We start from the raw sequence: 13,771 nt of genomic DNA, 5'->3' as shown, positions 1-13,771 counted from the left end.
CTTCAAAAGTTGATTTGACATCTGGCACCAAAGATAATGAAAAGCCAAGAATCAACCTCATCAGGGGTTCTGGGCCAACTTAAGAACATCACATGCTTCTCAACGGGCCTGAGGTACAAAGCTACTAATCTCCTCTGTCCCTTTTGACAGATATAGGAACTGGGGAGACAGAGGGTCCCCTGGGTGGATCTGAAAATTCAGGCCTTCCTGTTGGGCAGTTTGAGTTTTCCATCTACTAAATAGTATACCTTGTACCCAGACAATGAACCAAAATTTGTTTAAATGGGAGAACAAAACATTGCTCTGTTTCTCTAACACAAGTGTGGAGTGGCATATTTCATGCCTGAATTCCACAGGCTGCCGTAAGCTATATCTGACAGAATAGTGGAAAAAAGATACAGAGGGAACCAAACCTCTGCCTAACACAAAAACACCGAAAAATGTTGAATCTGCAGGACTATTAAGGAAATCAAAGTTAACATCAGCTTGTGCAGATCAGGCATAACTATAATTACTGTAATGGTAATACAGAGGTGTTTCTGACCTAGGCAAAGCAAGGATAGGTGATGCATCATGCCACAGGTGCTGAGTGTTACCTTGACATACTGTTAAGACCTATTGACTCAATATTGGGATCTAGATACAAAAAGTTAAGACCTGATACACCTGCTTTTCCCTGTAACTGCTCACTAAAACAATGCCAAAACATATTTGCAGACAAAACATAATATTTACATTCCACAAACACTGACTGCAACATCATTATAAATACTATAGTTCTGTGAAATGAGATACAGTATTTACCAATAAACAGTTACAGTATTTCACTTACATAAAATTTCATAAATAATACTAAGCATTATAATGGCTAAAAGAATTCAACAGAAAATATCTCATTCCAATATAAAAAATTTCAATTTGTGTACAGAGTTTAGAAATGCACAAATACTCTGTGTTGGGACTTTTTCATCTTCTGTCTATAACCATCATTAAAGTGTATCTAATGAACTGTGAAAATGGCTACCACATTGTTGAACAACAAAGGAACCACAGCCTTCAGTACAAAAGCTCAAAGCATACTTAAATGACTTCACTTCAACTGAATGCTTCAAAACTCTGAACTCTTAGATATGTTATTATACTACATAATTGCCCTTTGGCATAATTATAATGCCCTAAATAGCAAAACTACAGTAAAACTGGAAGTCTACTTAAAAATATTTACACTACATACACTGAAGGAAAGTAACAATTGCACGTGCTCCCTGTACAGCTACGAGTACATACTTCTCCCAAGGAAATACTGTATAATGTTTTACTTGTTTAGCACCAATATCACTAAAAGCAACTACTGTACAGGTTAAGTACTTAGGCTTTAAGAGAATCTTATTAATACAACACATTTATAGCAATGAAAAATAAGATCCTCTATACTGACAACTACTGCTACTGACTGATTTTACTTCAGCCCCTCAAAACTACTTCAAAAAAGCTACATATATTTTTGTAGGATGCCTTAGTTCATTAAATGGAAGGCACACAGTTTATCTTTCTGATATCAATCATTTCCAACAAATAATACAGTAATTAAATACTTCAATTCCCTTTCTCTCCATTAAACTCCCAAAGGCTACCCACAAACTATGGAGGTGAAGAGAGAAAGTGGACATGTCAAAATACTAAAAATATTGAAGTGAAAAAGTATTCAAATCCAATGATGAGATGATACTGGACCTGTGGAATATTTACAGTACTAATCTACAAATACCTGTACAGTATACATACAGTAACAATCTGTAAGTGGGAACCAACATAAATGAAGAAAGTTAAGATTACAACACTGTACCACAAAAGCCCTACAATGCATTCTGGTAAGTATCCACAAGACCCAAGAGTTTTTCTGTTAAACTGGAAAAGATGGACCTCAGTTGACTGATTTCAATTAATGTGCCAGGAGAGCAGGTGTGACGGGTGCTGCCATTGCAGGTGTCGTTGTCCTCCAATGCACTGTCAATAAGCTGGCTCACAGTTGGATCTCCATAGTAGTAACTTATCCACCCTCTGACAGAAGTAAAGAAAAAGTAATGAGTCTTATAATGAATGTAAAATTTCTAAAACGTACAGTACTAAAATAATGAAAAATGTCACTGGCGATAAACTCAGTCCTGTTAATATAAATAACAGAGTAGTTTCAAAGAATATTTTCTGATATTGTGCAGTTAAACCAGTTTTGAATCAATATTCCATATTATTATTCAGTAGATAACCCTATTCAAGTGGAACAACCCTATAGGGGCCAATGACATGAAATTCAAGTTTTATACACGAAAATACCCTTACAGTATTCCTGTTTACTAATGTCAATAACTGCATGATAAAGACATCAAAATTAAGCATTATTATTTTAAAAAATAGCATCATTAGTTAACAGGTGAAAAGACTATTTCATTCAGCTGCCAAACATACAACCATCTTGGTTGAAATTAAAATCATTATTCAAATAGCATCATTAATCAGCAGGTGACAAGACTATTTCACTCTGTTCTAAAACAAGCATCTTGGGTGAACTTACATCATCATATCAGAAAGTTTCAACACTTTCAGTGGCCTGTACTGAAGGCTTTGACACAGGAATTCCTTGACACAAGGATTGTTGCCCTGCCGGTGTAGTTTCAGGACCGCTGCCAAGTCCCCGGGGACATCAAGGTTGTCCTTGACATCTCTAGTGACCTTTCCTTCTCTGGTGGTGGGAAAATAGGAAAATCACAGTCAATACAAGATGAAAATAAATGATTTTTATTTGTTCAACCTAGGTAAAACAGGAGGACTGAGGATAGGATCACATCCACTCCTTGTAAAATACAAAGCATTACTGAAAAGTTCAATAGTTTAAGATAAATTATTAATAAAATAACATAAAAGTTTTAACACGTGCGAAAGTTAATTTAGGTAGTTAAATCTTATCAATAATGATATGGTAGAAAGTTACAAAGACTGGGGAGTGACTAAAAAATCTAAAACAAAATGAATCCAACTTACAGTGGGCAAGAATGAAACGATACATTAGAAAAAATAGAAAGCAAAAGTCTAAAAGTAGGAAGCTTCCTGTACTTGCATTTGGGAGAATGAAAATATAAGGAGAAAACTAAGCAAACTTGAAATCTGCATAAAAACTACAGGGGAATATAAGTAATTTAGAAACTACAATCAAGAAAAATTTAGTGGGAAAGGGGCCACTTCATAAATCATGCAATCCAAGAAATCTGTATTCACCGATCTGGTGAGAGTACGGAAGGATACTGACAATATTATCAACTGGGGTTATAAACAGTAGGTTATTTTGCGTATTGACAAATAAATAGCTTTAATATTTGTGTAATATTCCTGTTACAGACTTTCTGGTTCAGTTCTATCTGATTTTAAAGCATTACAATTAGTTTCTACCTGTTTTAGGGTTTTTTGGATGAGATACAGTACATTGACATGAATACAGGGATCCACAGAAATAATGTACATTATTTCTTACATGAATGTGGACAACTGAAAGTCAACAATGAATTTTTGTCCATGGTTATTTTTGGAAGGTCCATTTAGTCTATCCAAAAAAAACCCTTTCTGTTTGAAAGGTGAAAGGCTATAATTTTCCTCAGTATGTTTATAAACAAATACTATATTCCTCAAAACCTACCCAGCAACATTGACGTTAATGGTGGAGATCCAATTGTGAATTTTCGTAATGGTCTCAGGAAAGTCGGAGAAAGCAAGACTTCCTAGATCTCCATCCAGGGAACGTCCAGTCACCGTTATAATCTCGTACACTGCTCTGATTAAGTATGCCGCTATTGGAATGAGTCAGAACATTAAAACATGCCACCAGGCTGGAAACCAGTTCTTTGCATGCAAGCAACTGAGAATTTATTTACACAGCCCAAGAAAGTTTGAATTTTCTCTTTTTTATTCTGCAGTTTTGCTTAAAACCAAAGATAATTTTAAAAATCACCTCTGGTTTTGTTCAAACCAAAGACCAAACATAAATAAATATAAAAATTAAATCACATATGACATCTTTCCAACAGACTGATAAAGAACCATCCAATGAAAGATTTTCCAGCACCTCTACAAAGTAATTTTGGCTTCATCTTGATATTGATAACATTTACATTTTGAGTAAAAATAATATATATATATATATATAATATATATATATATATATATATATATATATATATATATATATATACATACATACAAACATATGTGTATAAACCAAAAATACATACATACAAATATATGTGTATAAACAAAATTAACTGAAAAAAAACAGCATAAACTGAAAACAATATGCAAACTGACTACATTACCAGATGATTTTTTACACCATAACATGACACCTGAAAAGAACAGATACAAAAGCCATATCTCACCAAGCGTCAGGAGGGCGATGACCGTAACAGGATCAAGTGTGAGGGTAGAACTCCTAGACTCAGCCCCTACGAGAACGGAAGCCATGTGGTCTAAGAAGTCCCTCTCTGTTCTCGCCGTCAGTCCAACAGTCCGAAGGCTCTCCAACAATGGTACGTCCAGAAGTACATCTAGGATCGAAGATGTTACACTGGGTGTAGAAAGTGATGGTGATGGTGATGATGAAGATGGAGGAGACAACATTGCCATGCTAGCCTTCTTGGTATGGTAAAGGTTCTTCATGAAGGACATTGTCGATAAAACGTTTTCCACGTTCTTCACGACGTAAAGGATTTTCTTGGTGAAGTCATTGGCTGTCCCATGGTCTTCGCCCTCTTGCGACTTTGATGGAATTCTGTTTTCAGAAATTGTGTTGATTCTCATGTGTTCGTCTTCCGCAGTTTCTAATTCCTCCGGAAGGTCTACTTCGACGTCAGCCAGTGCGCTGAATATGTCGTCTCTTCTTCTTGTATTATTCCTGTTGAAGGTGAAAGTATCTAAATTGAAGGCAGATTTTCCCAGATTTAAAGAACTGGAGCCCTGCTGATGACCTGTTAAGCTCGAAGACCCATGATGAGCTCCTGCTGAGATCAAACTCTCCTGCTGAGCTCCTATTTTGCTCGAAATCCCCTGTTGCGCTCCTGTTCTGCTCAAAGTCTCAGGCTGAGCTCCTATTCTGCTCAGAGTCTCAGGCTGAGCTCTTATTCTGATCAAAGTCCCCTGCTGAGCTCCCATTCTGTTCGAAGTTTCCTGCTGAGCTCCTATTCTGCTCAAAGTCTCTTGCTGAGCCCCTATGCTGCTCAAAGCCTCAGGTTGAGCTCCTGTTCTACTCAAAGTCTCCTGCTGACTCCCTATCCTGCCCAAAATCTCAGGCTGAGCTCCTATTCTGCTCGAAGTCTCCTGCTGAGCCCGTATTCTGCTCAAAGCCCCAGGCTGCGCCCCTATTCTGCTCAAAGGCTCTTGCTGAGCCCTTATTCTGCTCAAAGGCTCCTGCTGAGCTCCTATTCTGCTCGAAGTCTCCTGCTGAGCCCTTATTCTGCTCAAAGTCTCCTGCTGAGTTCCTATTCTGCTCAAAGTCTCCTGCTGAGCCTTTACTCTGCTCAAAGGCTCCTGCTGAGCTCCTATTCTGCTACCTCCTGCTGGGCCCTTTAGTCTCCAGCTGGATTCCTGCTGAGTTCACAGCCTCAGAATTAGGCCTAAGGTCTGTCTTGTCATATTCTTCTCTGAATAAAACTCCTAAAGGGCTAGTAGCTTCTGCGCTCTGAGAAGTGTACAAGGCCCCAGCATCAGGAGAAGGTTTCAGATCGAATAACCTTTCTCCAAAGGCTTCTCTCAGTGGGCTAAATGCTTGATAGAATGGATGGGTCGCCGATGACCCCTGTAAAATCAGCAGTGACGTCACTGCCATCGTCAGTAATTCCAGTGGCCTCGCCATTCTGTGAATAACAAATACATAAAATTAATGCTTTTGTTACAATAATTCATTCATAACAGTATGTGAGAATCAATTTAGTTTTATTAGCTCAAGAATCAGAACTCATTAAGAATATTAAAACACTACAACAGGGTGGAAGAGGCATGAGAAAGGGTTACTGAATTAAAAATTACAGTAATAAAATGGGCGTTTTTGAAGACATGACGGATGAAGTTACTTTGATAGTTAACTGCATCTTTCTTTTACCTTGAAGTACATATAAAAAGAAGGTTCATTGTATGATGGGGTAGTATAAAGACGAATCAAATATCCATAAAAAACAAACTCAGAGTGAAATGATAAGTTTGGAAATTACCACTCATAATTAAAATTTTTATGTATTTCCTCTTACAAGGGCTATTCCGACGCCAGTTTTAATAGCCACAAATCAATCAATCTTACTGGGCTAGATGCCTAACAAGTTCTTTTTGCTCTTTCGTATGTGCATTTTCTGCCAGAATTGCCTATACTTTCCAAGTTTCCACGGTGGCCGGTAATAAATTAACAGGGAAAAAAAGTCACAACTCTGGCTGGGAAAAGTGTCACATTAATTTATGGTGGCCGGTAATAAAGTCAAGGGAATTCATAATATTTCTTGGGGGTCATTATCTTTATGATATTAACAGTCTTCTGTTCATGTTTATACGGAAATCCCCAACGGGCTTGTACTAAACACCCTACAAAGGTGGATACATGCCGGGTTAAAACCCTTGGGGGTCACTATCTAGGAAAGATTATTGTGACTTTTTTTCTGGCTTTTTTCCTGTGATTTTTTTTTCACCTAGATTCGTTTCCACATATATCCATTGCTTTCAGAAACATAACGACAAAAATACGAGCAAAAACATGGTTATATCAAGCTGAAGTTGTAAGATGACTTGCATAACGTCCAGACGACACAGGACCACTCAGGCACAGGTGATATTGGTTAACCGACTGACATGATGTTTAAGTGCCATAAATTTGCATCATACAATCTCCGATCAGCAAAACTGCAAATGAAAACTCTAAAAGAAGAATAATTTGCCTTTTTTTTATATGATTTTGTAATCAGAAGACTTTTGATTTGAGGAAGAAGTTGTGTTAAGAGAAAGCAGTGTCAATTAACACCACTGTTTATTCTTTCTTCTTCTTACGGTCGTTGAACCAGACCTTAACACCTCCAGTTTCCTGTGCTGCATCAAAATCCATCGATCAATCACTCATTTCTCATTTTACGGTGTATGAAAATAAGATTTGTTATCTTAAGGAAAGCAAACACGTCCAAGAAAGTATGTGCATAACATACGAGGGAAGCTTTTCAATGCAACAAGCACATGGTGCTCTCAGCCAAGGAACAAATGTGCCCGGATGATAAGCATTTTTCATAGGTAGGAACCTACTGTTCCTTTACTCTAACAAAGGTGTTTTTAAGCATAATCATGAGACTATCAACTCTTATACGACGAACAAGCGAAGCCAGTTCCTTGAATCATATAAGGACCCTTTCAACATAACGCACGTTCCAGAATTGAGCCAAAGCATCGACGTAGTCAATAAACTACTTATGCCGCTAACGGTCAGTTCGTAACGGGTCTCGTCCCTACACAGTGGATGCGCGCCAGTACCATAACGCAGGTGACCCACAGACACATAAATGTTTAGAAGTGTTTACACGCAGAGTGTGCATTTTGAATGCATCAATGCTCAATAGAGAGTGTCTGCATATTTACACTTTAAATAGGTATTAGACGAGCGGAAACCTTTCAGTTTTTCACAGCTCATTATCGTAAACACAATAATGGGAAGGCAGGATCTATTGATACAAAGAAGAATCAACAAATAAAAAGTAATAAGTAATGTTAACATTAAAATGTTTTCATATTCAAGGCTATATATGAACGTGCTTAAAAAAGGTTATATATATATATATATATATATATATATATATATATATATATATATATATATATATATATATATATACATACATATATATATATATATATATATATAATAGAAAATTTTGACACATTTCACCTTCACAAGAACTACAATACTTAAAGTTTTACGTAATTATGAAAAAATAGACATCTTTCCATTCCCATGAACACCAGATTTACAAAGCATTCAACATTTGATGTGAAAAAAAATGAATAGACAAACATATGCTTTCCGCCTTCCGATCTGTCAAGGACCTCAGAACTATAATCCCCAAAATCATCTGTTCAAATAATGCCCACGGCTGCGTTTCCTATAGACATAACTGTTCGCAACATCTGGGGGGAACTTTCGAAAACATTCCACAAACAGGAATTCGTATATTTTAGTTAATATAAAAACATTTTAAAAATAAAAAATCTAAATAACGTGCACTCATTATAAAAAAAGGATAATGTTTATTAAAATGCCTCAAGAAAAACCAATTATTGTTAAGTCTGTACCTTTGAACTGCTCTGAATTAGACGCATAGCCCACATTATTAGGCCTACTTCTTGCTTGCTGTAAATCAGAAGCAAACATGCGCTTGATCGTGAGAGGTGATTATCACTAAAGAAGAAATAATAAACTAATAAAAACTAAAAATGGATAAAAGTGCACTTTTAAACTTTCTGTTTCACAGCCAGGAAAATAACTAAATAAATTAATGTAAATTTTTTCCAAAACTCTTTAACCAACTAAATAACCCAAAATATTTCAGTTACCTTAAAAAAAAAAAGGCTTTGCTTAAAACTGAAGAATTAAACGAATTTCAGGACTGACGGTATACGGAAAAAATTAATGGCGATAAAGGCTGATCCTAGAAAACTTAAATTGTTGCTGCAAACATATAAAGTTACTCGTCATACAAACACCTAAACTATTTGGGACACAAACACTTTACACCTGTAATACGTGCGCCTAAAACATTGGTAATGCAAACAGTTCTGCAGTGGGCAATGCAAACATCCATATTCGGTGAGATATCCGACATAAAGGAACGAGTTGAAATGAATTTATTATTATTATTATTATTATTATTATTATTATTATTATTATTATTATTATTATTATTGCCAGTAACAGAATAATGATAATACACTTTAAGGTTCCTAATGCATTTTGATATTTTCGTTAATCGTCATTCTTTCCAGACGTAAACACTGTTTTTCAAATTTAATCGAACAGAGATATAATAATTCCGTGAGAGAGAGAGAGAGAGAGAAAATTTGCACTCAAATACAGCTGCATATATTATATATACAGAATCATAACACCATCATATGTATGTATATATATATATATATATATATATATATATATATATATATAATTATGTATATAAATATTCATATATATATATATATATATATATATATATATATATATATATATATATATACATATATACATACATATATATATAATGTGGATATGAATCTGTCTACAAATCAATCAAGAAAAATATTAATGTGCGCTCGAACCCCTCGCTCGGTCGTCAGCTTCGGAAACGGAGGAGACAGCTTTTCATCTACGTCACAACACAGCTTCTTCAGCCAGACTGAGCGAAAAGGCGGAACTGGGAGGATCAACCTGCGCAGCGCACTCTGCCATGACTCTGCGCATCCCACAGACACTCTCAATGCCTGGGCATCTGAGGTGAATGCCCAGCCAAGGTACTGAGGTATTTGCTTGACGGAAAAAAAATGATTTTTTGACGGTGTAATTGAATTTGAATTGAACTGAATATAGAATTTAGGTCGTAGGCCAAGCATTGGAACCTACGATGTCATTCAGCGCTGAAACGAAAAATTGACAGTAGAAAGGTTTGAAAGGTGCAACCTCGCAGTTGCACTGTGATTCAATTATCAGGAGAGGGTGGAAAGTCAGACGGAAGAAAGAGAATATGAAAGGAGGTACAGTAAAATGGAACGAAAAGGAGTTGCAGCTAGGGGCCGAAGGGACGCTCCAAAGGACATTAAGTATTGCCTACAGTGCACCGCATGAGGTACACTGACGGCACTACGGAGTTGACGGTGTAATGAATGATTTGACAAAGAGTTTTGCAAAGTTTGTTTTGGGGCTAGAATTGTATATCAGAAAGTTTTGGAAATAAATTTCCGAAAAATGTACAGATGCTAAAGATCAATACTTTGAAAATATGAATGGCTTTACAAAAAGTTTGCCTGCCATAAATATGAATTAGAAGATTTTGGAAATAAATCTCCAAAAAATGTAGATACTAAAATTAATATGGAAATATGAATCCTATTCTCAGCCAATAAATACTATTTCCGAAAAAAAAAAAAGTCAGTTTTAAAATACCAAAAAGCGAGAAAGTAAATAAATAAACACGAAACTACAAATGAAAATTAATTCCACTTGAAACAAGTAAAAAATGCGCAGAAGTTTCTTCGGTGCAATTGAGTTTTCTGTACAGCCGCTACAGCGAATAATCAAGGCCACCGAAAACGGATCTATCTTTTGGTAGTCTCGGTATAATGCTGTATGAGCCGCAGCCCATGAAACTTTAACCACAACCCGGTGGTGGCCTATCCTATATCGTTGCCAGAAGCACGATTATAGCTGTACTAACTGTAATAAATAAACTAAAACTACTGAGGCTAGAGGGGCTGCAATTTGGTGTTTGGTGGTTGGAGGTGGACGACCAACTTACCAATTTGCAGCCCTCTAGCCTCAAGTAGTTTTTAAGATCTGACAGTGGACAAGAAAAGTGCGGACGGACCAGACCGAAGCCGGCACAAAGGTTTTCTTTTACACAAAACTACAACTGTCCCAGTATTGCCAATGAAATACAGTGCACCGGATTACAAACAAGCAATGGAAGAATGATTATAAGTTATGTTTTCTTACAACATTATTATCACGCTTACTATCGTTCAAACCACTATGCTTGCTCACTTCTTTAAAATACGATCTGGAATAATGGAAAATGAAACACGGTTCTAGAACTGTATAACGTAAGAACTTTGGCAGGTTATACTACCAAAAACCTTTCCCACACAATCTTCCAGGAGGTACACTGAGAAACATTCAACGGAAGTATGCTTTAAGCAAAACGGCAAGCATTGACATAAACTGCAATAACTTCCGAATAGGTAAAGAAAAAAAAATTCCCGTAGGTGGGTCGGTAAAGCTGTGCACTTGCAAATATACAGTATATATATATACATATATATAATATGTATATAATATATATGTGTATGTATATATATATATATATATATATATATATATATATATATATATATATATATATTATTGAGTTAAGTTCAGACAGAAATAAAAGTATATGAATCCAATAACTTTGATTCTCTTCTGTGATATTCTGTCTTTGCTTTAAGAATTACCTCCTACCTATATTTCTAACTTCATTTTACACAATTTTTGACAAAATAACGGGAGAGTGTTAACTAACACTTGTAGAACCAGTAGAAGACTCAAACCAGCCTACGACAAAAATACGGGGTCCATTCTTCTGGAATAGTTACCGTCTCTTCATTCCCATTTTCTATACCGGGTGAAAACGCGTTGATGACGTCACTGCATAATCTGGATAAGCGTAACTGTTTTGTAATAAGTTATAACTGATTCGAGAATATGTGGGGCGGGGGGCATATTACAGGCGGGATAACACGCGCGCAACATATTTTACAAATTTGCCGTAACGCTATTAAATAGAAAAAAATCTAAAGTCTACAATATAGGCTCAATATTAATACATATATATATATATATATATATATATATATATATATATATATATATATATATATATATATATAAAACAGTTACAACGAGTTGTCATTTTGAAATTGCTGGTCAAATGCTTTATAAATTTGTGAAGTCAGCCATTAATATTTCTTATATATTTCTATTTCAATAACATTTGCTGGTATACAACTTCTTAGATAAAGGAGGCTACATCAAGATGTATATTAATATTTGTATCTCATGCATTACATATACATTTTATATCATAAAGTTAATGAAAATATGTTATTCATTATACACTTTTACCGCTATACACAAATTTACAAAAACATACATTGAGTTATATAAACATTTGCATATCATGCACTACTTACATTTTATACCATAAAATTAATGAAATTTATTATTTAATATACATTTTCATTTCTAGCACTGAATTATACAAATATAAATGATCATTTACCTTCGAACATAAGACTACAAGCTATTTCTGGTATGCACTATACATTTTAACCACTAGTACCATACGATATACAACTATCACCGTAGGGAGGTAGTGCTACAGTGCACCTCACGGGGTGCACTGTAGGCATTACTAAAGGTTCCTTGCAGCGTCCCTTCGGCCCCTAGCTGCAACCCCTTTCATTCCTTTTACTGTACCTCCATTCATATTATCTTTCTTCCACCTTGGTATCAAAACCTACCTACTCTCAATTTCCTTTCCAGCGCTGAATGACCTCATAGGTCCCAGTGCTTGGCATCTGGCCTAAGCTCTATATTCCATTCCATTCGAATATACAAAAACATGCACGATCATTTATCCCCGAAAGAAAACTAGGAACTATTTCTGGTTTTTCCTCATTAGTACAAGATAATATACGACTATACAAATATACAAAAGATCATTTACCCCAAACAAAAACTAAACCTGCAGGACTCATGGTTTTTCATCACTAGTACAAGATAATATACGACTATACAAATACACAAAAGATCATTTACCCCAAACAAAAGACTACAAGCAATTCCTGAGCTAGAACAACTAAACCTGCAGGACTCAGCTCAAGAATACGGTACAAGCACCCTCTTCCTGAGGTCCACCTACACAGGAATTCTTGGGATTCGTTGCTCGAGTGCGACCTACAGTTTGAGGGGGAGTTGAACATCCTAACGCCCTCCAGGAGACGGAGCTGGAGAAGTAAGGAGAAAGGTCCTCACGCCCACCCGACCGTATCGTATATCGGTTCGACCCCGCCCTCAGGATAATGCCTCACATTTTAGAGGTTCAGCTGACCTGTATACTTGTAGGTTTGGTATGATGAAATTGCAAGACAAAGCAGGAGTTGTTGTTGATATATATATATATATATATATATATATATATATATATATATATATATATATATATATATATATATTAACTTTAACTTTATCACATACACAATTGTTCTGTGCATTAGTAGAATTTCTAAAGGATACTTGACAGTGTGACTGTTTGTCCAAAAAGCTTATAACTTTTTCTAATAAATACTCCATTAGATACCATCCAGTTTGAATGAGGTCCTTTAGTAAAATAAATAATATATATATATATATATATATATATATATATATATATATATATATATATATATATATATATATATGAAGTGTGGCAGGCGTAGCTCAAAACATTGGAACCTAACCCCTATATTGAAACAGACCATTGTAAAGTTGCTATGGCACAAACTAAAGTCTGAAAACATTGGTTATTTGCTCACCAAACGGCGTAAGGTAACTAGCTGTGAGAACTGGCATGCCAGCAGTCACTATTGGCAAATAAATCTGAATGGTTGAAAACAAGGAATGAACATTTATAGTTTCTGAGTAATAATTCTTACAAGTATAGATAGATAGATAGATAGATAGATAGATAGATAGATAGATAGATAGATAGGTACAAGTAAGCGACCCTTGTGTACACATGAGTGCGGGAACCTAATTACTTTTATTTATTTAACGTGTTTTTTTCAGTAAAAAAAAGTTAACACGAATTCTAATGCTGTACAAAAATAACTATTAGGTTTGTGTCAACACACTAAGATGGTCTTCACAGAGAAATTGGTGTATTAATCAACATATACAAACTGAACTAACTTATAA

At 35.5% G+C, this 13,771-nt stretch overlaps 1 protein-coding gene across 1 annotated transcript in view; it reads right to left on the bottom strand.

Annotated features, from left to right (window-relative positions):
• Positions 1 to 481: 481 nt before the first annotated feature.
• The window catches only part of LOC136838424 (uncharacterized), a 56,453-nt gene continuing 43,163 nt past the window's right edge, over positions 482 to 13,771 (bottom strand). The window contains exons 3-6 of the mRNA XM_067103299.1: positions 4,425 to 5,897; positions 3,689 to 3,839; positions 2,573 to 2,740; positions 482 to 2,061 (exon numbers count right to left, since the gene is read on the bottom strand). Coding sequence (XP_066959400.1) covers positions 1,857 to 2,061; positions 2,573 to 2,740; positions 3,689 to 3,839; positions 4,425 to 5,196 — 1,296 coding nt within the window. The 5' untranslated portion in view covers positions 5,197 to 5,897 and the 3' untranslated portion in view covers positions 482 to 1,856. The remainder of the gene's footprint in view (positions 2,062 to 2,572; positions 2,741 to 3,688; positions 3,840 to 4,424; positions 5,898 to 13,771) is intronic.

The sequence above is a fragment of the Macrobrachium rosenbergii genome, chromosome 5 (genome assembly GCF_040412425.1).
Source record: "Macrobrachium rosenbergii isolate ZJJX-2024 chromosome 5, ASM4041242v1, whole genome shotgun sequence".
Classification (NCBI taxonomy): Eukaryota; Metazoa; Arthropoda; class Malacostraca; order Decapoda; family Palaemonidae; genus Macrobrachium; species Macrobrachium rosenbergii.
This window is presented reverse-complemented; position numbering and strand designations above follow the sequence as displayed.